Source organism: Hipposideros armiger, unplaced genomic scaffold (assembly GCF_001890085.2).
Source record: "Hipposideros armiger isolate ML-2016 unplaced genomic scaffold, ASM189008v1 scaffold_590, whole genome shotgun sequence".
Classification (NCBI taxonomy): domain Eukaryota; kingdom Metazoa; phylum Chordata; class Mammalia; order Chiroptera; family Hipposideridae; genus Hipposideros; species Hipposideros armiger.
Genome location: NW_017731940.1, coordinates 1,018,975 through 1,044,797, shown reverse-complemented (window position 1 = coordinate 1,044,797; position 25,823 = coordinate 1,018,975). Strand labels below are relative to the sequence as shown.

Genomic DNA, 25,823 nt, shown 5'->3' with positions numbered 1-25,823 from the left:
ACTTGGGCAAGTTAACAAAGCTCTCTAGGGCTCAGCGCTCCCATCTAAAAATTCAAAACAATAAAATTACTTTTCCTACAAAATCCTTTTTGACATAAGATAACATAGGTAAGAATAATACAGTATAAATATTAAAAGCAATTATCTTAGCATGGGAAAATCAATCTGAGTAGATGTCATCTGAAAATTCAGTACCTTTAAGTTGATTAGAAGGTTCTGAGGCCTTTAGACTAGACTAGAATATTTGTCTTGTTTCCTGTAACACACCTTAAAAGCCTATAGTGTGACTTTGTCAAAAGAAATAATCTACATAAATCAATCAGTTGTGGTAGTATCATAGTTGTTATACTTCCCTTATTTTGGGCTTTGGACAATAATTGTGAAGTTCCTATTTCAGCTGACAGCCTGTCTCTCTCTACCAGAAAGGTTAGAAAAAGTCACCTTTGGATTGAATTGCCTAATAACAGCAGTAGGGTATATTTGTATGAGGTTTATGGTTTAAACAAAGTGCTTTTGCATATCCTATTTCACTAGGGCAGAAGCTTTGCAATCATTGATTGTGTGAGACAAGAAAATATAGGCTAAGAAGGTCAACAGAATTTGAAATTCTACGCGTAAGCAACAAAATATTTAAAAATCAGAGTTTCACATAGGTCAGAGGGGGCTGAAAGGTAAATATAAAGGGCTGTATGTCTATCATTCGCCTAGCCTAGAGAACACAGATAAGTAATCTTAGGAGTTCAAATCAGGTTGAGTCTCACAGAAAGGAAGGAAGGTCTGCAAAGTCCAGTAGGTAACTACTATTATTATTGAATAGGTCAGTTGGCTTCAGAATCTGAAAGAGGGAGGAGGTAATGAACACAGGCGAGGCAGGCGTAAGCAGCATAGTCTAGGAGGGATGGCTGGTGGGGACAGGAGGATGGAGGCAAATAACTGAGATCAGAGAGCCAGGATCAAGGAACCAGCTAGAGAGCCAGGGACTGCTGGGTTTGAGACTCAGCCATGGAGGAGATGGGTGTCAGCCCTCAAAAGTGTGGGAGTTCAGGCGCAGCTGGACGTCAGAACCCAGACCCTGACTGAGCACCAGGCTGCAGAATACAGATGCTGGACAGATCAACTGAGCTGCAGATGGGCTGAGCTGGCCAGTTGGGAGGGGGTGATTTACATCAAATGTAGGTCTACTGGGGTAGTAACTGGTAGCATGCTCCTTATCCAGTCCTAGAGCAGGCACCAGGGTCTGGACAGGACATGCTAACTGTGAGAGCGAACAAGCATGCCTCATAAAACAGGGGAGTGAACCGTGGGGAGTTCTCAAAAGCTGGTGGCGTTAAATCACCACACCTCTCCAGATCTTCCACTTCCTCACATGCAAGATAAATATAACAACTGCTTTACCTACCTCTAATACTGGTCATGAAAAGCAGGTGTTAGCACATCACAAAATACTTTATGAACTGGAAAGGGCTACATAAATGTGATTTGACTTTGATTTGTGCATCAGGGCCCTAAGATTCAGAGTTCCTTTTTTGCCCAATCGAGCCTGTGGCTCTGTTCACTGCAGAAAGTCTTTTGGGCGGTATTGGACTTTGCCAGGATCAAATGGAGCAGCGATTCCATTTTCTGTGATCCACCATCAGTGTTTCCTGGCACAAGCGTGGAGAGTTGAGAGTTAACAGGATGTGCTCCTAGGACTGGCTCTCCTCAGGAATGGCAATTCAAGCATCTTCCAAATTTAGTCTCACAAAGAAGAGTAGATTACTATAGTTGAGTAATAATGAGTCACAGGGAGCACAGTTTCATGCCCTTGCTAACGAACAATGCAGAGGAAGAGAACAGGGGCTGAGAAAGAAAGGGACATAGAAATTGAAGAAACTCCAAAACACTAATCAAACTCTTCCAAACAAAAACAGCTAATGCAAATATCCCCAAATGCCATGCGTGACAGTGTATTTCCAGGAATTAATGGTTCATTTCATTAAAATAGAAAGTTTAAATTATAATTTGATTATCTAAATATTGCCAGGTCAGACAGATTGACCTGAATAAGATAATGGAGTGGGAAACACAGGGGAAAGTCAGGCAATTCACCTTTTATAGTGTTTTTCAAGTCCTGGCCTTAGTGAGGTATTCAATGCTTACGAAGAGCATCAACGATTTAAATTTTCTCCCTGTCAGGACACATCTCTGGCATTTAAATATTGTACTGCAGAATACTCATTGCAGACAAGAGTTAAAGCCTCAGGCATTACTTCAATGCAACTCTGAGAGGGAGGGGTGAGGCTAGTGGAAACAGTAATCTACAAGGACAAAAACAGCTTTGCTTGATTTTCACTGTTAATCTCATTCCTTGCCAAGACTGTTCAAGATTAAGGTCATTTCATGATTTTCCTCTATGAGAATCTAAGCAAGGATTTTTTTTTTTTTTTTAGACTTACAGGGACCTACACAGGTCATTTAAGCGAGGCCCCTTCTGCACCTCCAAGGAGAGCTATACCTAAAACTAAGATACCATTATAGTTGGCCCTTCATACCCCTAGGTTCCACATCTGCAGATTCAACAGTATCAAAAATGTTTGGGGAAAAAATGTTATGTTGTTGGTAACGTGTACTATGTAGTTCAGCCTACAATGGTTGTGTCTGCACTAAACATGTACAGACTTTCTTTCTTGTCATTATTCCCTAAACAATACAATAACTATTTACATAGCATTTTCATTGTGTTAAGCATTATAAGTAATCTAGAGATGATTTAAAGTATACGGGAGGATGTATATAGGTTATATGCAAATACTATAGTGTTTCATGTAAGGGACTTGGGCATCCTGGATTTAGGTATCCTGGGGCATCCTGGAATCAACTCCCCCTCCCCTGCAGATACCAAAGGGTGACTGTATTGCCTTTCTTAAATATTTTTAAAGCGGGTATATCCTAATCTTTTCTAATTTGTGAGTCTCTTCTAATTTCTAACTATCTATTGCTATGCTTCACCGTTAGAGGATCTGATTTTCCTTACAATTAAGTATTAAGGAGCATGGGTGAGGACCTGCTCATCAGAGTTTCATATATTATGTGAATTTTAAGAAGCTGTAAAAAGAGCATGTTAATTTCCTCCTTCTACATCAAAATATAGGAGTCATCTTCAGTAAATGGCACAATATTTTTAAACTAGAAAGAACCTTAGACTCTGATTTCTCTTTTCAAAAGATTGCAACATTAAAGCCTAGGAAAATATTTAAGGTAGAGTCACAAAAATCCAGATTTTTTGACTACTAAGATTCCCTTACACCATTTAATCTAGCCCTTAAATACCCAAGTAAAGGGATAATCTGGCTTCTCTCCTACCCCAAACTTTTTTTTAGAGTAAAATAAATTCCCACAGCTCTAGTATTGTTTCATGGGCTCTTGCTTAAAGTTAGGAAAACTTCCAGGTCCTCCTCTACTCTAAATGTATAGATAGATGGCAACATTTTACCTACATAGGCAGAAAAGGACACATTCTCATTTAACAAAGTCCACTGAAATGCCTAACTCAAGCGTTTAAAAGATTTCTGTAGTTAAGTCTGTTTAATCTCAGTTTTGGAAGCAACAAATTGATTCTTCCCTATCTCTAAAACCTTGCACATTTATTTCTACGGGAATAAACATTGATTTTTGTGGGAATCCTTGAGCTCATGCAAAATATGATTTGAACAAAGAGATTATTCTGTTTTTCATACTTGATCAACCACATTCTTAATTTTGAGGGTCCTTTGACCTCTTACTAATCACCCCCCCCCCTTCAACTAGCTCTAAATATCTGTAGAACGCAATTGTTTCACTAATGGACAACAAACATGTCTTGTTAGCTGTGTCCATAAAAGGGACATTTTCAACTGTATGAGCACATCCTTGCAAACCAGACTTGGAGAATTCCTGAGATTTTGAAATGTGTGAGGAAGGGAATAGGGGGGTTGCAAAGAGAAGACCTCTTCTAAATTCAGTAGGTTTCACAACAATGGCTGGTCAGAAAAGAAAATCTAACAATCTCTTCTTTTAATGACAGAATGAAAGGATTAGGATTTAAATTTGAAAAGATAAATTTAAGAAATGAGAAAGCAGGGCCAGCTGAGTGGCTGGCGCATTGGTTAGGAGTTGGCTTGGGCGGCCAGCTATGAGCAGCAGGGCCCAGTTCAGATCCCACATGAGGGCCAGTGATGCTGCGCCCTCCACAGCTAAGATGGTGAACAACAGCTCAACCTGGAGATGGGCTGCCATGAGTTGCCGGCAACAGTGTAGGCTACAGTGGGGCTGGCCAGCAGCAGGCGTGAGCTTTCGTGAGCCGCCGTGAGCGGCCATCCAATGGCCAGCAAGCAACTGCTTCACCCGGGAAGAGCGCAATGATAATACCAACATGGGCCAGTGAAGCGATGTCCTCCACAACTAGACTAAAGAACAAAAGGACAGCAACTTGTCTGTTCCCCTCACCTGATTCCCCAATAAAATCTTAAAAAAAAAAAAAATTAGAAAGTAGGATAGCCCATGAATATGGGCTTAATCATCACAAACTGTACCAAAACAGAATCAGACGTTGTTATGATACAAGGGAATTTAAGACCAATAGCATTTCTAGAAATATATCCTAACCAATTAATTTTGGATTCGAGCAAAGATTTAGCTACAGGAATATTCATTAAAGCATTGTTTATACTAGCAAAAGTTTGGAAATAACTGGAATACTCAGTTGATTAAATGTTCCATTAATATGATATTTAATATATAGACATTAAAAGTGATATTTTGGAAGATTACCTACTTATATGGAAACAATTCATTAAGTGAAAAAAACAAGTCTCAAAATTGTGCATTATAAAAACCAGGAGTTAGCACATCACAAAATACTTTAGGAACTGGAAAGGGCTACATAAATGTGATTTGACTTTCTTTTGTGCATTAGGGCCCTAGGATTCAGAGTTCCTTTTTTGCCCAATCAAGCCTCTGGCTTTGTTCATTGCAGAAAGTCTTTTGGGTTGTATGACGACTTGTTGCAAATTTTAAGAAATAAACTTAAATGTATGTAAACACACACATATATACTGATACACATACAACCAATCTCCCCACACGCGTGCGCACACACAATGCACAGAAAAAGACTGGACACTTACATACAGCAAAATATCAAAATATTAATATGTGGTGATTATTGCTAAGATATTTTTTTCTGATTTATCTAAATTTTCCAGATTTTTCAAATGACTACTTGTGACATTAAAAAAACAAAACAAACAAAAACAAGAAACACTTTATAGGTTTATGTGATTATTAAAAGGTCACTGGCAGCATATATAGGGAATTTACCAATCTTTAGAGTCTCGAAGCCTTATGAGTCAGAAGCATAAGTTCAAAGAATAAAATTAGCTGAAATAAATGTATGGTTAATGACTACATAAAATGTTTACAGAATGTCTCAAATGTGTTTGAAGTTGCCACCATAGATGCAGCAGTCCACTTTAACAAAACCTTGTGACAAGAACAACAAATGCAGAGGAAAAGAACAGGAACTGAGACAAGAAACGGACATAGAACCCCTGTCCTTGTGGATGACTGGAAAACAGACTGAATGGATTATCACTCTGGCCCAAAACGACATTTCTGATGTTCTCATCTCTTCAATTACTCCAGAACTTGGTTATCTGATACTGATTATGCACAGGGCTCTGTAACAATTAAACAACACCTGAAAGAGTGTTTGACATCCAAGGTATTCCACTTTTTCTTATTTGTACCTAACAACTCTAGAGATTGGCAAGCCACCCTTGTGTTTTTATTCCCTTCCTTACAACATCCATCTATACTTCTTGTGTTTGTCCTTATCATTTTACTAAGAACATACTCTGGTTACCAGTGACCTTTTCTTGGGTAAACACCGTGGCTTTAAAAAAAAAAGAAAAGAAAAGTTTTTGTGCCGCCCAAATGGCTCATTGGTTACATTGGCTTGGGAGCGCAAGCTCTGAGCAGCAGGGATTGGAATCCCACATGGGCCAGTGACACTGCCCTCTACATCTAAGATGGTGAACAACAGCTCGACCTGGAGCTGGGCTGCTGAGAGTCCCCGGACACGGCGTAGGTTGCAGTGGGCTGCTGTAAGCTACCGTGAGTGGCTGGCAGCCAGTGAGAGTGGCCCACAGCTGGTGTGAGCTGCTGTGAGCGGCCGTCCAATGGGAAGAGCTGGGAAGAGCGCAATGATCACAATACCAACTTGGGCCAGTGAAGCAACGTCCTCCACAACTAGACTGAAGAACAAAAAGACAGCAACTTGTTTGTTCCCCTTCCCTGATTCCCCAACGCTGTTCCCTCCCCCAATTCCCCAATAAAATCTTTTTAAAAAAAAAAAGAAAAGAAAAAAAAAGTTTTCAATGCACCTTGACCTTTCTATGAACACAGAAGTATCACTGGGGTGTGACTGTCCCAGTTTGCATTCTACCCTTTCCTTTTTCTCTTTCTTTTGGTTAGAGGTTGGGGTTCGAGTCTTTTCTTTGCCACTAAGATCTGTATGATCTTTGGCAAGCCACTTTGTCCTAGTAGGGCACAACTGATAATGTGTGAAGCCACTCTGTAAATTGCAGGGCATTTAAAAATATGATTGAACTAGATGATCTCTAAACCTCCTTTAAAGTCTAAAATTTTTACCCTATACTGTTTAATTATATTTTTAGAGAATTCATCTAATCCAGGAGTTAGGAATTGAACTTTGGCACATTTTAGAAGACCCTTTCCATTACCCAAGGCTGCTGCTGACTCAATAAGTAGAGAATGACTTGTAACTTTAAAACAGCGGCACCTAAAACAGGTAATTCTTCAATTGCTGAGGCTGAAAGCTACCACAAATGACACATGATTTTAAGGAAAAGGTTGAGTCATAGCCGACACCTAAAACCTTCATTTTCTACATTAAAAAAAATCCTAACTTTTGTCCTTAAATCTGACAAATTTAAATCTTAAGATGGAATAAACAGAAATCACATTTGAAAAGGCTATGACCACTCATATGGCATTTTAGTACATTTTGCTGGGTATTGTCAATACTGGAATAGTAACTATAGCAGTCTGGAAACAAATGAGGAGATACATCAAATATATACACAAAATCATAGAATCTTGGTTGGAAGGGCTTTTAAAGTCCTTTAAACTAGTGAGTCCCAGAATGTGGGATTTCAAAAGCTTATAAAAGTTCAAAAGAAGAAAAAAGAGGGCAGACATAAAATGTCAACCTTAATTTTGCCAAATAAAGATATTAACATAACAAAACAGCTATCTACCATCAGCATTTTAGGGCACTTGAATGACACATATACAGGAAGATAAAAATCTCAGAAGTTATTTGAAATTACATAAATGAAAGAAAAACTGCATTACACTGCTCTTATTTTTCTAATATCTCTATGGAAGCCTTTGTTAAACTTGCCCCTGTCCATACACAAACCTTTGGGAATCATTAATCTAGTTCACTCCATGAATACCTCTACCCCCACCCCAATCCAGCATCTGTATCCTCACCACACCTAAAACTCTCCTTAAAGGTATACCTTACCCCCCTATGCTAACTCTAAAAGTGGAGAAATCCATTAAACTTTGGATGGCTTACACTTGGCTTTTATTTGTTTATTTATTAACCAGAATTAAACAGCAGAAATTTTCAAGTAGGCCAAACCAACATGCTTTAGAGTCACCAAAGGAGAATGTCTAAATAGTGCAGATTTGGGAGCTAGACAGCCTGGGTTAGTGCCTCAAAAGTTCATACTAAACATTAGGGGAAGTCTCTTTCCCTGTTTTCCAACTCAAGATATTTGGACTAGAGCTTTGGTACAAACATTTAAGCCAGAACCAGAGTAACATGGAGAAATTGTAAGTAGGATATCTTGCAGGATAAACTCCATCATAATTATTTGGTCAGTTTTCAAAGTTGCAGTTAAGCCTACATTTTTTCCCCATATCCACTTTAACGAAATTATTTTGTTTGGGATAGATTTTCTGTTTAAATTTTTATAACTGAGGTTTGATTCATTCATGGTTGAATTCATTCCTGTGTTTGATTTATATTACAGATGATAGTGTTAACCACGTAATTTTCTTTTGTGATCATCACTACTACTTACCAAGCCCGATATTAGAAGGTCAAATTTTGTAAATCAAAACGTGGTCAAGATTTGATTTTTTGATCAATTTTTAGAAAAAAAAATTATACATATATATATATATATAGTTTTAAATGTCATCAATTTTATTTTGTAATAGTTATTTCTATCCTATTTGGGGGGGGGGTCAAATGCTGCAGTTTTCAGTACGATCAAGATATTCTTCAGGGGTTTTTGGAGGGCTAGATGTAACAACTTTTATGTGCAGTTTTTTCACAGTTGTAAATTTTATTTCCTGCTACTGTATCTGCCACTAAAACTATGAATCGTATATTAGGTTCTTCTCTTGGGGATCAAATGTATCAGTGGGGCAACGACACAAAGACACAGGGGGCAAGCTTCCTGCTTTCCCTCTTTCCCCTCCTGTAAAAAGAGGGTCTCCAACACTTCGCAGAGAGCAGAATTCTAATTATTAAGACTAATCAGCTACACTGCTCAAATTGGGAGCCCTGAACAAACCCAAAACCCAGTCGGCTCAAGGCTGCTTTTCTCTCTCTCTCCACCAGAGGCGACAGCGTCTTTTAAAACAGAAATTGGACTGAAACAGACCGGTTGGGGGAAGTGGCGGAAAGATCAAAGGTTTAAAACCGCCTCAAACAAAGAGCAAAGGTTAATACCCAACTCCAAGGAGACCTGAAGCTTCCATCTTCCATGAGAAATGAAGGTGACTCCTCTCTAACTGCTCTCGAGGCCTGGGGCCCCGCGGCCTTTCAGAGACCAGGCGTGGGGAGGTGGCTAACATACAGGTAGCAAAAGCGGAACAGCAAACGACCGGAAGTGGAAGTGAGTCCGGGACGGGTGAGGAGAGGCCACGGCGCGCCTGCGCAGTCAGCAGGGTTGCAGTACGCATGAACAGTTGGGCGGTGACGAGGTGACGCTAGGAGCGTGGGCCGCGACTCTCGCGGATCCGGTTCCGCCCTCCCTCTAGCTGCGGACCCTCCGGGGCTAGCGCCTGAGATCCCTTTCCCAGAGTGCTCTGCGCCGTGAAGAAGCGGCTCCCGGGGACTGGGGGCATTTTGCGTTGGCTGGAGCCGAAGTAACAAGATGGCGGCGTCGGCGGAGTGACAGGGGTCCCTCCGGGCGGGAGCCGGTGGCATTGGTGGCAGCCGTATCGCTGCCCTAACTCACCGCGCCCCTTTTCCAGCCCGCGACATCGCCGCGAAAGCGAGGCAGCGGCGGCCGATCAGAAACCAAGTAGCCCAGCCTGGTAAACGCGAGAACCCCTCACAAACTGCGGCCTGGCAAAAAGAAACCTGACTGATCGGCGGTGATCAGGTTCCCCTTGGCCGATTCTGGGGCCTGTAACGCCAAGAGCCAACGTTTTCTGTGTCCTGTCGCCCTCTGCCGCAGCCTTGCTCCGGGGACGAACCCGGAGGCCTCCGTCCTCCTCGCAGAGGTGTCGGGGCTTGGCCCCAGCCTCCGTCTTCATCTCTCAGGATGGCGAGCAGCAGCGGCTCCAAGGCCGAATTCATTGTCGGAGGGAAATATAAACTGGTACGGAAGATCGGGTCTGGCTCCTTCGGAGACATTTATCTGGCGATCAACATCACCAATGGCGAGGTAATCACCTGGGGTGGGGTTCAGAACAACGCTGCGCCCCTGCCTTCCCAACCCCCAAGCTGCTCGGACCTTTTCCCACCGCACGTACGCATTGGGGAGCCCAGAGGGAGCCAGTTTTCCTGGCTTAGGAACCTCTCCCACGCTCTTTCCCTAAAAGGGAAAGAATCCGATAGAAAGCTTGGGTGAACTGGAAAGTTTCCCAGCTCGTTAAAAAAAAAAAAATGGACCGTAATTGAACTTTTTAACCGTCGTTTAAGGTGAGAACGGCAAAACCCTATTTCTGTGATCCCTTGCTTTTTTTCTCTATTTAATTCTGCTGGGCTTCTTGTTCCAAGTAGGACGGTTTCTGATCGCCTGGGGTCCTCCATAACCTCTCATTACGTTTTCTGGATGAATCCTTTTCCTGCACTTTAGAGGACGTGCGGATTTCGTCACCGCCCCCGAAGAGGCCTTGGAGGCTGGTTGCCTCGTTTTATAATCACAAAGAGAGCTTTCGCTTCCCAGCCTCTCGCTTTCACCTTTGAGTCGCGAGTTGGAGCTTTGCTAATATTTCCGCCCCCCTCCTTTCCCAAGTGACATTGAATCCGCAAGGATGTTGATGCCATTATCCCCTCTTTCCCCTGCAGGAAGTGGCAGTGAAGCTAGAGTCTCAGAAGGCCAGGCATCCCCAGTTGCTGTACGAGAGCAAACTCTATAAGATTCTTCAGGGTGGGGTTGGCATCCCCCACATACGGTAAGAGCCCGTAAGCACACAGGCGGTCCTCGGAGGGAAGTACGAAATGGGGAGATTGGGCAGAGGCGAGTCACAGGACCAGCTGCATCCAGGTCTTGGTATTTGAGTTGCCTGGGTTTCCTTTGAGCCGTAAGTCACCACAATCACTGAGTAAATTGAAGTTTGCCAACTTAGTTTAGAATTTCAATTTGTTAACACTCAGTTCCGTTTAGCTTCCGTCATTCTTCCCGAGGCTTTCATTTGCAGTTAAGTCTGCGGGTCACCTTTGATGCCTACCCGGAAGGGTTGGCGGCAGCTTTCTGTACGTCTGCACCTCTGATGTCCTTAGGTTTGTCCAGAGGAGGGGATTTGAAGGTGCCAAAGTGACCGGGCTCGGCCAGTTCGGATTGCTATTGGAGCTGGCTTGGGAAATGGCTGCTCTTTTGTTGTGTTTTTGTTCCAACATGTCTTCCTCCTCCGCTTAGAAAATGGCGGAACGACGTGACTCAACCGCATATTCCTGACCTTTCGCTGCTTGGGTTCACAAGTTAAGCCTCCTTGATTCCCCCTTTACTAGCCCTGAGTGGATTAAACCTTTGAAAAGCCAAGAATAAAGCTGCTGGCGACGGTGGGGTTCAAGGAAGGGGATGGCATAATGACAGTCTGTTTGTGATCTCTGCAGCGGATGGTACTGTGAAACTATTAAATTATACTATGCAAAACCCTTCGGAGTCCTTTAAAGGTGTTGATTACCCTTTCATGAATGGCAGTGTTGGCTGCATTTCAGTCTGTGTACTAAATTTTTGGGGGGTAATGGCAAAGGCAGTTTGAGCACAGCACTATGTTGAAATTTCCTCAAATCAGTTACATTAAAAGGAAGCTTACAGGGAACCACAGTTAGATTAGTAACTTTAACCTGTTGAGTTAACTTGGTCAGTAATTCATATCAGGTAAATTGTGGCCTTTTGGGGCGGAGGACAGGATATTGGTGAAGGTACATAGTAATCAGAATAAAAGATAACCAGGTAAAGACATTGGGTTTTTAAATGATTAACTTTGAAGGATTTTAGAATAGTTTGACTTTTGAGAGATTAAAGAGTTTCTTCCTACAATAGAAACTAAAATATGGCTTGAAACAGTGATTTTTTCAACGATTACTCAAAAATAATATTTGCAAAAAGATCCAGAGATAGTCGAGAATTAAGTGAAATGGTATTTACTGGAGCCTTTTTTTCTAGTCTAATTTCTATTCCTCAAATCTTGAATTAAGAACTAGATTACATACATTAATTCTGATGTGGGAACAACCAAAGTAACTATTCTTAAAATTTTTCCAATGCTGATAGAATTTTTAATGGAGAAACTGAGTGATTAAATGTATGTAATAAAGTAAATTATTTGGAAGACAATTCCAGGTTTATTTTTTGAGATATCTGAGATGATTCAGATTTGAGATTTTTAAATGATTCCCATCCCTAAAAAACAAAACAACACAAAAAACACACCTACTTTGTGGGAAAATAAATTTGTTATTGTGGAAGAATGAAAATTTTGATTAAAATACCTAGCTTTTTCTCAAAAAATGTTGATTGCGTTAGCCTAAACATTTAAAACTCCCTTTTCATTTAATCCCATCTTTCTACCCCTGGCCCCCAATGATTTGCTTTTCATCACTAGTTTTTTCCTAGAATTTCATGTAAATGCAATCTTATAGTATGAGGTCATTTGTGTCTGGCTTCTCTCACTTAGCATGATGCTTTTGAGATTCGTCCATGTTGGGAGGTTTTATAAATTTCACAAATCAGGTTGAATTTAACGTATTTGAAACCATTTTTAAAAAGTACTGAGTATCTGACATTTTTCAGTGCTAAACCCAAATGAAATACATGCCCTTTTATCTGGTATTTTTATTTAAGGACAACACTAATACAGGCCAACAGAGGCAATAGTTAATATACTGAATAAGAGCATGAATACAGGAAATTAACTTGTGAACAAAATAATAGGCGTCTCCTATAAGATGTGTGCACAGAGAGTTGTGGTAGTTATAAATTGTGAGTGGAGCTAGAGAGATTAACCTGGCTTTCAAGTTAAGGCTTCCTGGGAGAGCAGATGGGATTGCAGGATCTGGCTCTAAGGAAGAAAGCTTGGTGAACTGGTTGGGGCGGGCGTCCAAGAAGAGTGTGTGGCAGGCCTCTGGGAGTAGCCTCTTAGGCAGAATGTAGTAATTCAATGAGGGTGCGGAACGAGTCAATTTGTTTTAGGAGTGGTAGAGTTAGTACACAGACACAAAAGTGGTTTATTGGTTTTAAAGTGTGCGAACTTTTCCCACTGAAGCAGAAAGAAGAAGAAAGACTTACATAAGCATTTTTTTGGGGGGGTAGCAGCATCTTTCCCATCCCTTGTGAGTTTGTTCCCCACTGTTTCCACATTACCTGTATAGTGTATGTACTCAATAAATATTTACTTGGTAAATGTTTAATTAAATGGACTGTTTAGCTAGGTTAGATAAGGCAATCTATGTGTTAGCCATTGTTTTAAAAGGGCTGACACTAAAAATTTAGATTTTGCTGCCTTTATGCTTCACTCATTCCCATCCTACCCTCCCACCCCCGTCCCCCATTTTCTTTAAGATACTTTGATATATTCTAAAACAAGGACTGAAAAATTGCTGGCCTACTTAAAAAACCTGCCTAATCAGGTCCTTACTATGTAAAGACCATTTTAAGGAATCTGTTATTACATAGAGGCATAGCATCCAGTGTAAAGAGCAAGAATGAGACGATGACATTCAGTCTCTTGATATTTTTAAGAAACTAAAATCCTTGGGCTTTGTGAATTGGCCTTTGGGAGCTCAATTAAAATTACTGTATTTCTGTTACAACCCTCCCTTTCTTTGTGCCACTCTGAATTAAATTAATGTATTCTTTAAAGAGGCAGTTATGGTATAACCAAGCTCTACATCTGCCATGTGGTATTGACTGAGTGATCCTTAAGGCCTGTCTAAAAGGGATTTTACCAAGTTAATAATTTTCTTATTTTGTTGGAATGGGAAAGGAGAGTGCTGGACAGAAAGGTTTAAGGGTTTCCTACTCTTCTGCTGGAAAAAGAATTTTGAATATGAGCTTTGGGGTAGGGTTTTGTTTGAACAAGATTCCCTACTTAAAAGTCACTGGCCTAGTTGATCTCAGAACTTTCAGCTCTGAAATTTTAAGACTTCTTTTCAGACAGACCGTGTCTAGATCTTTAAATGTTATTTTAGTAATGAGACACCATTCAAGATTCTTATAAATGCCACCTGCATCAGATAAAAACCATAGGTTGTCATTTAGAAGAAGTAAATTAAAGGAATATACTTTTATAAGGAAATCATGAATAAAGACAATAAAGAGGGGGCATAGGAGAATTGTTACCTTGTTTTTTAACTTTTTTTTTTTTTGCCCTCTGAATGTCAAGTATTATAGAAGATAGTTATAAAGCACTAGTTAATTCTTACTCTTCAGTGTTAAAAGCAGCCTAAATTTTAATCTTAGCTTTTGGGCACTGAGCATATATCCTGTAAATAAGTTCTAATGCTGTTATCAGAGAATAAAGGTAACATCTGGACTGGGTGGGTATGTCTTTATTAGAGAGATCACTGGATGCAGGAGAAATGTGATTTTGACTCATAGGGTAACTGAATCCACAGTATACTAAGGATACTTACGTTGACTTATAATGGATTCCTAGTTATAGAATGATGTAATGATGCTTAGGTAGCATTTTTGAGTTGGATGAAACCTGAAAGAGCCCAACACCTCATAAACAAATTAAGACTATTGACCTCAGAGGTGTTACCAGAGTCTCCTACTGAATTTTCTTGTGAGCCATTTTCACCTTTTATGTCAAGGTCAAATCATGCGGCTCACATGCCCCACACCTTTTCATTTGATGCTGCAGAGCCATACTTTGCTTCCATCGCTTTAATGGCATTTGACCTCATACAGAAAAACTGAAAAGGTATTCTATGAATGTAAATAACCTATTTGTATTATTTAACTAGGTGCTTATAATTATTATTCTCCCTCTTGAATCCATGGATTGCAGAAGGAGAGCTTTTGTTGGACATTTGTATTTTAAATTGACGTAAATACTTGTGAGCCCATGTATAGTACATAGTACATGGATTTTATTACCTTGGTTTATTTTTAGAGCTAGATCATTTTTGTTTCAAAGTATATATAAGCTGTAGCTAAAGTATCATTTAATTAGGTTTTCTAATTTGTCTGTTTATTAAGAACTTTAATGTCAAGAAGTCTATAAAAAAACTAGAATCTAAAACAGGTGTTATACATTGAATCTTTTAAGCTTATTCTGTTTATGAGGTTAAATGAGTGAGTGCCTTAATAAATTTCATAATATAAATGATTACTGTATTTTGCCAGGTATAATGCGCTCCCATGTATAATACGCACCCATGTTTTTGGCCCAAACTTTCAGGGGACAAGATCTTGCGTTTTAATTTTTTAATTCAAATTTTTATTTGTTTACATTTAGGTACTTGTTTTTGATATTATAAAGGAATTTCCACATTTATTTTATAGCATGTTATGGTACAAATAATTTTATGTAACAAATGATTATAAAACACAAGAACAGATACAAAGTACAAGAAATTTTATGTACTGGTAATAAGTTTATGATATTTACGCATCATAGAAGACCAAGAACTTGTTATTGCAAGTTCGTTGTAAGTTCAATAAAACTGATTATCGTATTCCAGGGTATTTTGCATGTGGATATCATTATGGATTTCTAGAGTTAAACTTTTAACTCATAAGCATAAATAAAAGAATTTGAAACATTTATATAGATATGGAATTAGTACTTCCCATGTATATATAGCGCATCCTTATTTTCCCCTCACAAATTTGGGCAAAAAAATTCGCATTATACACAGCAAAATGTGATGCTGTTTTTGTTTTCAGTACCATTTCAAATGGTTCTTGAAATTTTGAATGACCAGTAATCACACAACATGGACTAGTGCATGTCTCACTGGGACTTTTTAAAAATGAGATATAACTTACATGGAGTGAAATGTACAGATTTTAACCTGCCATTGAATCAGTTTTGACAAGTACGTACACTGGTATAACCTGCACCCCCTATTGAGATCAAGAATATTTGATTTTTCTGAATACTGCTAATCTTTTGGATCACGGTTACATATTTTTTCTGGATTTCATGTTTGTCCCTATGCAGGACTACAGGTTAGTAATCTTTATTGCCATGAAATACACTGTAAGATTTACCTAATAAAATAATCAGGTGGGGGTGGTGAATACCTAGTGGCAATTGAGCTCTTTGCCTTATCCTTCTCTTCTGAAGAACTCTAGAATACTGCCTTTTCCTCATCTGTAAATCATCAGAGGGGTGTGTTTTAACGAGGACTTTGGAAGTGCTCTACAAAAAGGTTTAGAGAGTACATTCCGATCCTCAATATAAAGGGAAATGGGAAGGGTTACAGTGAGTGTCAAGAGTTCCCATTCTATCTGAGATGTCATATAGATTTGAACCTTTAGCGAATTCTATAACTTATAATGTCAGCTTTCATTTATAAAAGTGGTTTTATAAAACCAGCTAGGTCTTAAGTATTTTTTTAATGTGTTATATAAATTGATGAGATCAGTAGGATAAAAGATGCCTCTTGTTCTCTGATGCAGTAGTAATTTGTTCTAACTGTAATGTGTAGTTGCCTTTTATTCATACATTGATATAAACTATTGAAACAAGTAGGTAGTTGGTTGAATTCAGTGTGGCCAAATATTTTTTACATATAAATGCAAGAAAAAAAAATACTTGACCGTTATCCAGGCATTGTACCTGGTCTTATTTAATCATTACAATAATCCTGTAAGTTGGGGTTTCATATAAATTGTGAGTCAGTGGTTAATTTGCCTAAAGTCACATAGTTAATATGTTATTTGAATAGATTTTACTGCCTCTTTGAGCTGTACCATGGTTCCCAAACTTTGCTGCTCACTGGAGAACTTTAAAACATTGACAGCGGGATCCTAAGTAACCTGAGCCACTTACTTTGATTTAATTGGTTTGGAATATGACGTAGGCATCATGAGCTCTGGGGTGATTATTATGTGTAGCAAAGTTCAGGAACCACTGTACTATACCATATTTTAGAGATTAATAATAGTGCTTCCCTGTTCATACCCAATGACCACCATCTTTTCCTAGAGCTACAATTTGATATGGCGGGTTTCTTATCTCCTCCTATGAATTAGGTTAATTCAGGAAATCCTATACCAGGAAACATGGTACTGGAAAGTGCATTGTAATCAGATATAATCAAATGCTTTGATTTCTGAAAGTTATCCAAAACCAATATGTTGAAACCATTTTCCTACTCTCTTCTCAGATACATTCCTACAAGAAAGCATTCTAGAAACTCCTTGAGCAAAAGAATCATGTCTTGGTGATGAAAGTATCTTTTATGTTTCTTTAGCATATAGCTGGATGAAAAGTAGGCACTAATGATTCATAATAAATATGCTGCCTGTATTTTATCTGTGTGCATTTACTTTTTTAATGGAACCCTGTAGAAAGTTATGGCTCATACACATGTGTAGAGTTTTAGGAGTACCTGATGCATGCATAGTTTCTCAGTTCCTAATAGGAATAGTCATCATCTCTGTAGTACTTACTATTTCATAAATATTCAGCTGAACTCACTAGCTGGCAGCCAACTTACAAATGGAAATGTGGCTATACTAGTTCATGTAAGCTTTGAATGCCGGTGTAAAGATACTACCATATCATTAAATGCTACTGTCCATTAATTTCACAGTAAAGCCTTGCTATTATGGACATTCATCAGCTTAAGTATCTGTTAGCATCTCAGTGGTGTTGGCCTTTGGGAATTTATTTTGGTTCTAGTTCAGCAACATCAGAAGTTCATTTCCCTATACTGCCAGGTGTGGGAGTCAAAAAAATAACTTTTCCTCCTACCTTCTGAGTTCTAGCTGGGCTAATAATTAAATTAACATGAGAGAAATAAACAGAAAATGTCCAAAATTTATTCTGGATATATATGTGGGGGTGCCATATAAATAAATCCAAAGACAAATTTGGCAGTTGAGGTTCCTGCGCCCTTTTGGACAAAGCAGAAAAGCGGGCAGGGGCCTGAGATTTCAAAGGGAAAGCAGGCAATTTGCACATAGACAGAGCAGAAAGAGCAAACGTGGTCAACATTCTTGCTGGGCCACGCAGAAACAAGAGTACATGGACAGAAGAAAGTTCAAACAGGCTTTGCTCCATTTCTCCCAGTCTGCTACATTTATATTATGATGCTAAGGTGCTGTTGTTCCCTTCCTTTAAGCAGGTTTTTCTATCTGCATTTCTTCATGCAGGTAAGGGGGGAGGGTGAAAGGTTCTTTCTGAGTCTTGTTTCTTAATAACCAGCTTAAAGTCAATATTCCAAAAGGAATATTTTGGGGTGACAAAACTTTGGTTCTTTTCAAACTGTTCTGTACTTAATGTGGCTTTTGTGGAAAGGGCATGTTGAGTTTAGAGTGACAGGATATCCGAAGTTTAGCTCTTACATAGTTAAGTTAGCAGAAAATACAGAACTAAACTTAGGCCAGAGAATTAGGACTGGGGTTAGATCTGAGCAAGATCAGCATAGAAGTGATATTGGAGAAAGTAAATTGAGAAGTGAGAACTAACCCCTTGATGGAAATTCATAATTAAGCAAGAGAAGAGTTGGGCTAATGGGCTGTTGAAGTTAAGTCAATTTTTAGGAAGAGGTAATGTACATCCAAGAGATAGACAAATGAGATTTTTGAAAGGTTTGGGTTTGGCTGGAATGCACCCCGGTATGTATTGATGCTTAGTAAATAACCACTGACTCAGTGGTATGAGCTGAGGCCAGTATGGTGAGACAACAAGTATAAAAAATTAAAGAACCTGGCAGAAGCCAGATTTTGGAGTTCCTCATGTATATGAGTTTTCCCTTTTTTGGTAGATGATGGGGGAGGGGCATTGTTTTTGATAGAGAGGTGGCACCATGAAATCTTACAGGAGCTACTGGAACTGGTAAAGTATTTAGGAAACAACACAATAATCCAGGCTTCTTTCAAAATTTAGCTCAAATTCTACCTTATCTAGGAAAGCTTCCCTTTTATTTTCTCTGAATAAAATGCTCACTCCTCTGTATTTTGTATTTACTTTATTGTTGCTCTTACATTGCACTTGTCATTTATTTGTAGACCTGAAGATGCCTACAGCATTTGTCTGTAGTATCAGACACATATTAGGTGCTTAGTAAGAGTTGAATCAGACTGGAGGAGCAGATTTTGGGCAAAGATTTTTAACACCTTTATGAGATAATTTACATAAAGCTTTGCCCATTTAAGTGTACAATTTATTGGTTTTTAGTATATGTAGAGCTGTGCAACCATCACCATAATCTGATTGTAGAGTATTTTCATCATCCCCACAAGAAATCTAGAACCCATTAGCAGTCATTCTCCATATCCTGCCAGCCCTAGACAACCATTCATCTACTTTCTATCTATATATTTGCTTCTTAGAAAAGATTTGATCAAGCCTTTATAATTGGTATGTGAAAACTAGGTATATTTTCCATTTCTTAGTGGAAAAGTATAATACTTAGTGGAAAAGTAATACTATATCCCCCCTGAAGCTTCTAGTTCTCCAAATGCTGTCTTCCAGTAGTACCACCACTACCAATGTTAGAGAGCAGTGACAAGGACTGACAAAAATCAGATCATTTGTGGTCTTTGAAATATAATTTTGGGGTAGTATGATGAGCACCAGTAACCATTTACTGGGAACCAACAAAAAAAGGAGAGTGAGGTGGTAGATACAAATCAGGTTTTTAACAACTGGTAAAGAAGTAAATAAGGTGATCTTGTCTCACTATGTATTGGTGTGCTGGCCACTTTCAGTTTCTTATGAATACCAAGGTTCAGGTACATTCCTAACCCTCACCCATCCCCTCACTTGGCCATCTTCCATTTATGCTTCAAGAAGCAACCATTATTTCGTTAAAGCTTTTCCTAATGCCTTCCTCTAAAAGGTAGATTGGGTCCCCATAATTTGTATGTACCCTCTCAGCACCAGTCCCTCCTTCATCACATGATGTTACTTGCCTATTCACGGTGTACTGTAACCTGTGAGAACAGGAATTACTTGGTTTTGTCTTGTTGGCCACCATAAATATTGTTAGCCACCATAAAAAGGACAAATGAATAGTAGCTTTAGTAGTAGGTAGTGATATGTATCAAAGCACATTGTTTTATTTTGTGTTTTTATAACTTCTCAAGTTAAGGAACATTGATGCATCTTTTGACTGCAAAGGGCCAGGATCAAGGAGACAGAAATATGAGAACATTACAGCTTAATTCAAGGATCTTAAGGATATTTTGAGCAAAGGACTAGTAGTAACAATTAGGAGTAGAGTTAGGATGAAGAAGGAAAAGGAACCATCCTACTTGACAGTATTCTGTGTAAAACACACATGAGGCCCGTTTTAGATCTTATTCTGCAGTCTAATTACCTTAAAAATCTCAGTTTATATCATGGGTTCTTAACATAGTTCAGAGATATCCCCTACTCTGCACTCTCCAAGAGTTCGGTTAATTTGGATAGGAAAAAAATTACTTCTTCATTTTCATAAACCTAATTGAATCTGTTATTTCTATTATAAATGTAGGCAGACAACCCTCACTAAGCAATACCTATGGCTTGTCACTAATAGAAATCACAGGTATTTTCATATTACATTATTGACACAGGTATCTCAAAATATTTGCACTCATTACAATTTCAAAATTATAGTACTAATTAGACCTGCCTTTATATCTTATTATTTAGTGTATTAATAAACTGCATGTATATTACTATATCAAAATTGACTTTTAAAAATAATTTTATTGTAGCTGAATTTTCATGTAATTGGTTTCCTTTATAATGCTGTGTATTTTATTTTATGCATTTAAAACCTGCAAAGGGAAACCTGTAGGCTTCATCAGGCTATCAGTGGTGGGTAGTAGTCCTTGGCATCAAAAAGAATTATAACTCTTGGTGTAGAATGAGTTACTTCAATCCCCACCGCAACAACACAAGTTCTTGGTTATTGTAGCTAAATATATTTGACGCAGGATTGGTCTCTCAGTTAGTGGATTTCTAATATTTATTTCCCTTCTTAGTCTTGTTTAATTTTAAATTACTTACATGCTTGTTAATGTCTTCCCCAGCGCTGTGAGATTATAATGTCTTCCCCAGTTAAAGGTTGAACAGTTCTGGGAAAGGTTCATTGAAATAAAAGATTGAATTAATATCTAAAATTTCTTGAAACTATCACATTGTCAGAATTATTATTCTGATCAACACACACAATACCCACAGCTAAAACTGGCATTTTTCAGTTACTTGACGTCTCAATCAGTTGTCAGTGTGGAGAAAGCAGCTTAAGCTATATTTGTATTTTTGGTTTTAGTTGCTTGTATTCTACAGTGTCTGTTTTCTTTATTAAACCTGATTTTCCAGTTCCCTGCAGTAGCCAAATGGCACTGAATGTCTTACTCTAGTGAAAATGCTTTGGGTCCCAAATGATTTCAAAGGTATTTCTGTAAGTTGTAAATCCAAACAAAGGATTATAGATAAAAATTATGTGTTACTAACATTTTAAAATCTAAATTATATTTTAAATGTGAAATTGCAAGAGGAATTTGATTGTTTAAATTTTTTTTTTTTAATGTTATTGGGGAATTGGGGGAGGGAACAACGTTGGGGAATCAGGGAAAGGGAACAGACAAGTTGCTGTCTTTTTGTTCTTAGTCTAGTTGTGGAGGATGTTGCTTCACTGGCCTATGTTGGTATTGTCATTGTGTTCTTCCCGGGTGAGGCAGATGGGTCGCCGGCCATTGGACGGCTGCTCACGGTGGCTCATAGCAGCTCACGCTGGTTGCCAGCCACTCACAGTACCTTACAGCAGCCCACTGCAGCCTACACCTTCGTCGGAGACTCATGGCAGCCCAGCTCCAGGTCCAGTTGTTGTTCACCATCTTAGCTTTAGAGGGTGCAGCGTCACTGGCCCATGTTGTGATCCGAACTGGTGTCCCTGCTGCTCAGCGTTCATGCTCCCAAGTCAACTGTTAACCAAAAAGTCACTCGGTCGGCCCGATAGCTTAAATTTTTTATGTAAGGAGAAATCAAGTTTAGATCATTAAATTAGGTTCCTTGTATTCAAAGTAAAATGAAGGTCACAAATCTAAGGAGCAAGAATAGGCCAGGAAGGGAAGCTTAAGGAAATGGGCTGAAAAAAGTTAACATGAATCAAAATGTAGTCAGCCCTTCTGAAAGAGAACTAGACACCTGACAAAATGTGGGCTACCTCCTGGTTTTCTGTTCTTGGTAAACAAGATTGCTGTGTAACACTTCTTCTCCCAATACACACACACACACACACACACACACACACACACCCCTAAAACAAACCAAAAGGGGGGGGAAGAAACCAATGTGGCACGTTTACAATAAGAAACAGGTAGAAAAAGTAGTATAGAAAAGTCAAACAAGAATTGCTTGTAGGTACTTTCTTTGGCTCATGGTTGTTTGGGCTCTGTTTAAGGATGGGAAGAAAGGGTGTCCATAATTTTAAGAATATCTATTATGAATGGCAAACTTATACTGTTAAGAATGGCACACATAAATATTAATGTATAGGAACATTGAAAGGAATCTAGGCAAATGAGCAGGGTGGATGAAACTGTTAATAGCAACCTAAAGGGTGGTGGGGTTTGAGCTAGCTCTTCAAGTTTAGCAAGATACTACTAGACCAGGTCCTTATTTTCTACCCCCAGAAAGGAACCTAAAGGTTAGATGATGGTGTCTTGGCAAGAGTCTATGTAAGAGACAGTCTCTTGAAAATGTAGATGTTATAAAAATGGGCTTTTTTTTTTAATTCTTAAGAATGTATTTTTCAACTACCATTGACATACAATTATATTAGTTTCAGGTGTACAAAATAACAGTGATTAGACATTTATATACCTCACAAAGGGATCACTCCAAAAAAATATGGAATGCTTCACGTTTTGCCTGTCATCCTTGCACAGGAGCCATGCTAATCTGCTCTGGATCGTTCCGATTTTAGTCTGTGTGCTGCCAAAGTGAGCACAAAATAGGTATGTTATAGCATTGATTCAGTGCTTATACTTTTTAGTTAAGTGAAGATTGACATTAATAACCCAAAAATGGGAAGATAAATGGCATAAGAGACTTTTGCCAATTAAAAACCGTCACTTTTAAACTCTTGTAATTATTTGGTTTATTTGAATCAAAGGTGGGGTGGTGGGTATGTGCTTTGTGCTACCTTTAAACTTTCAGTGGAGGGTTTTTGCATTCCTTTGTTTTCCTTATCTGTCAGATTAAGTACTCCCTGGCCTTTTACCACCTCTTATATGGCTTTTCATTCTTTAATTCCACAATTGTTACCAAGCAGTTCCTGCATTGTGCTGGATGCTGGGAATATAGTGTTGTGAACAAGGCAGATACAATGGCTGCCCCTGTTGGATTAAGATTCTCTAGAGAAACAGAAACCTAAAAGCCTGAGAACCCAGAGCATGGCGGTCTTGAAGAGTCAGTTGTCCCTTCCTCCGCCTTTTTGTTCTATTCAGGCCCTCCACCTTTGGGAAGTGATCTTCTTTACTCAGTCTATCATTCAAATGCTAATCTTCTTGATACAAATGCTAGTCTCCAGAGACACCTTCACAGACACACCCCAAAATAATGGTTTACCTGACTACCCAGCATCCCTTAGCCCAGTCAGGTTGACGCATAAAATTAACCATCACACCTATCAAGTTAATAGTCTGAATGGGAGGACTTAAATAACAAATTTTTTTTTCTCTTATATTGCCCTAGTCATAGCGATGGAACATATTGGGGTGCTTTAATCTGAACTGCATACTTATGATAATTATACTGATTTATTCTTGAAATTCCTTAGGTTTCATAACAATACTTTAAATGTTTTATTTCTGTCATTTCTAAGATACTTCCATTTTACAAAGAGATTTCTCAGAAAAAGGAAACCCTAGCTTCAAACCTTTTACTGTAATATAGCACTTAATAATTGATCCTCATGCCATAGTCGTTCCTTCCCCTATTCCCCATTTCCATATTGCATGCTAATGTCAAGTCTATCCCTAAAATATTGATTTAATTATATTATGTGCCAGCCACACTCTATTGATAGTCGTCGCCGCCCCCCCGCCCCCCCCCCAGGTATTTATAGAATGTAAAGCTCTTCAGCCTGGCGTCTAGGAGCCTGTAGTATAGCCCGAAACCTCAGCCACCTTGACACTCTCCCCTCTGTTCTTGCCGCTGCCTGTGTGCCCTTTTCCACCTTCCCTTTTAAAATATTGTCTCTCCTTCAGGATCCAACCTGTAGCGGACCATTTTCATAAGGCTCCTTTGGACAAATTTCGTTCCCTTGATCTTCTGGTTTTCTGACTTGTTAACATTTTTTTGTCAGGCCCCCCCCTCCCGCCCCCCCCCCACTTGTGAATGTGTCATCACATATTTTTGCTTTTTATGTGCGTCTTAATTTTTTTAACTAGATTTAGTTTAGATATGGGTTTAGGGCAGTGGTTCTCAACCTGTGGGTCACGCGACCCCTTTGGGGGTCAAACGACCCTTTCACAGGGGTCACCTAAGACCATGGGAAAACAAAAAGATATTTACATGACGATTCATAACAGTAGCAAAATTACAGTTATAGAGTAACAACGAAAATCATTTTATGGTTGGGGGTTACCACAACATGAGGAACTGTATTAAGGGGTCGTGGCATTAGGAAGGTTGAGAACCGCTGGTTTAGGGGAAAGGAGACATGAACAGAGATGGATTTTGCCTTAGCATCTTCTTCAAACCATAAGGTATCTTTTTTGTATGCTCTAAGAAGATAATGATGGTTTTATAAATTGTGAACTTATTCTTCAGCCTACTTCCTTGATTGGTCAGGCAACACCCAAAGTCTAAGGGCATTGTTCTGAGTCTCTAGGCTGAAAGCATCTAGGAAGTGGAGAAGAGGAGTGAGATTTTCATGTTGGTACCGGTATGTTTCAGATTCCCTGCAAACTTAAATGATCTCAGGATCTTGTTGCCTAGGTTCTGTAAAGACTATTTAAAAACATACAAACAGTAAGCTCTATCCTACCAGCTATAGAGACAGAAACACCACAAAGTAACGGCGCCTGAATATTGTGTTGTCAAGGGGTTAGATTTGTGGATACCGGCAATAGTCAATGGCTGTGGGAATTCTCTGAAATGGGAGACCAATGTGGGGTAGGCTACTTAAGGGAAATTTCTTTGGCATCTGGGTATTAGGGCATTGGGATTGAAAATAGAGAGTTAGAAGCTCTCAGAATAGAAGTGGGAAACATGAAGGTGAAGGCAGAAACTGAAGAAGGAGAATTTGGATAAGTCGAAGACTGTTCCTGGCTTCTAATCTGTGTATATGTCTGAATGAGTTAGACAGGTGGAAAGCACAAATGGGGAGGATATGAGGTGTTAGCTTTTGAGAAAAAATGCTGTCTATTCCTTGAAACAAAAAGGAAGTATGAAAGAAACACCTGTCATTTAGGTTTAAGGAGTTACATACAGTACTAATAACCTCTACACAGCAGAAAGTCCTAATTATTTTAGAAATGCATGCTTGCTCCATGGAAGAAAATGCCTTTGAAACATTTCTCTTTTAGTTGTTTTTTATGGACTATTTATCTTGATTTTGAGAATAGTGGATTTGCCTTATACCCATACAATAAAGCAAGAAGGAGAAAAATGCCCAATAAAAAACTTGATTTTTTTTTTATAGTATGTTTTCGAATTCACTTAATTCGCTCAGGTTTCTAATTATGGGAGTATTGTGTTAAAGACTTAATTTGCAGATGACTTTTCAAAAAATGCTTTATGAAATCATGTAATTACATGAAAATAATGTATGAATTTGTGCCTTTTATATTTCGGGTTTGTATTTGAACTTAGTTGGGTGGTTGTAAAATTTGCTTGCTCATTGTAGTTTTGTTAGCGAGCCATTGGTGCAAATCTGCTGATGTAGAGATAAGATGTGGTCTCCGGAAGAGTTGATTCATGCTTTCCCTTGTGCCTTTCTCACTGCCTTAGCTCTTTCTGGATTTGGTGTTCTTTTTTTTTTTTAAGATTTTTATTGGGGAATTGGGGGGATGGGAACAATGCTGGGGAATTGGGGGAAGGGGAACAGACAAGTTGCTGTCGTTTTGTTCTTCAATCTAGTTGTGGAGGACGTTGCTTCACTGGCCCAAGTTGGCACC

The 25,823-nt window shown here is 39.0% G+C and overlaps 1 protein-coding gene across 6 annotated transcripts in view; it reads left to right on the top strand.

The window, feature by feature from the left end:
* Positions 1-9,027: 9,027 nt before the first annotated feature.
* CSNK1A1 (casein kinase 1 alpha 1) overlaps positions 9,028-25,823 on the top strand; it is a 45,396-nt gene continuing 28,600 nt past the window's right edge. For 3 of the 6 annotated variants that reach the window (XM_019624418.1, XM_019624416.1, XM_019624413.1), the window contains exons 1-2: positions 9,028-9,734; positions 10,361-10,467. In XM_019624418.1, the coding sequence (XP_019479963.1) occupies positions 9,612-9,734; positions 10,361-10,467 (230 nt within the window). In that variant the 5' untranslated portion in view covers positions 9,028-9,611. The remainder of the gene's footprint in view (positions 9,735-10,360; positions 10,468-25,823) is intronic. The other 3 variants (XM_019624414.1, XM_019624415.1, XM_019624417.1) reach the window with 3 other exon arrangements.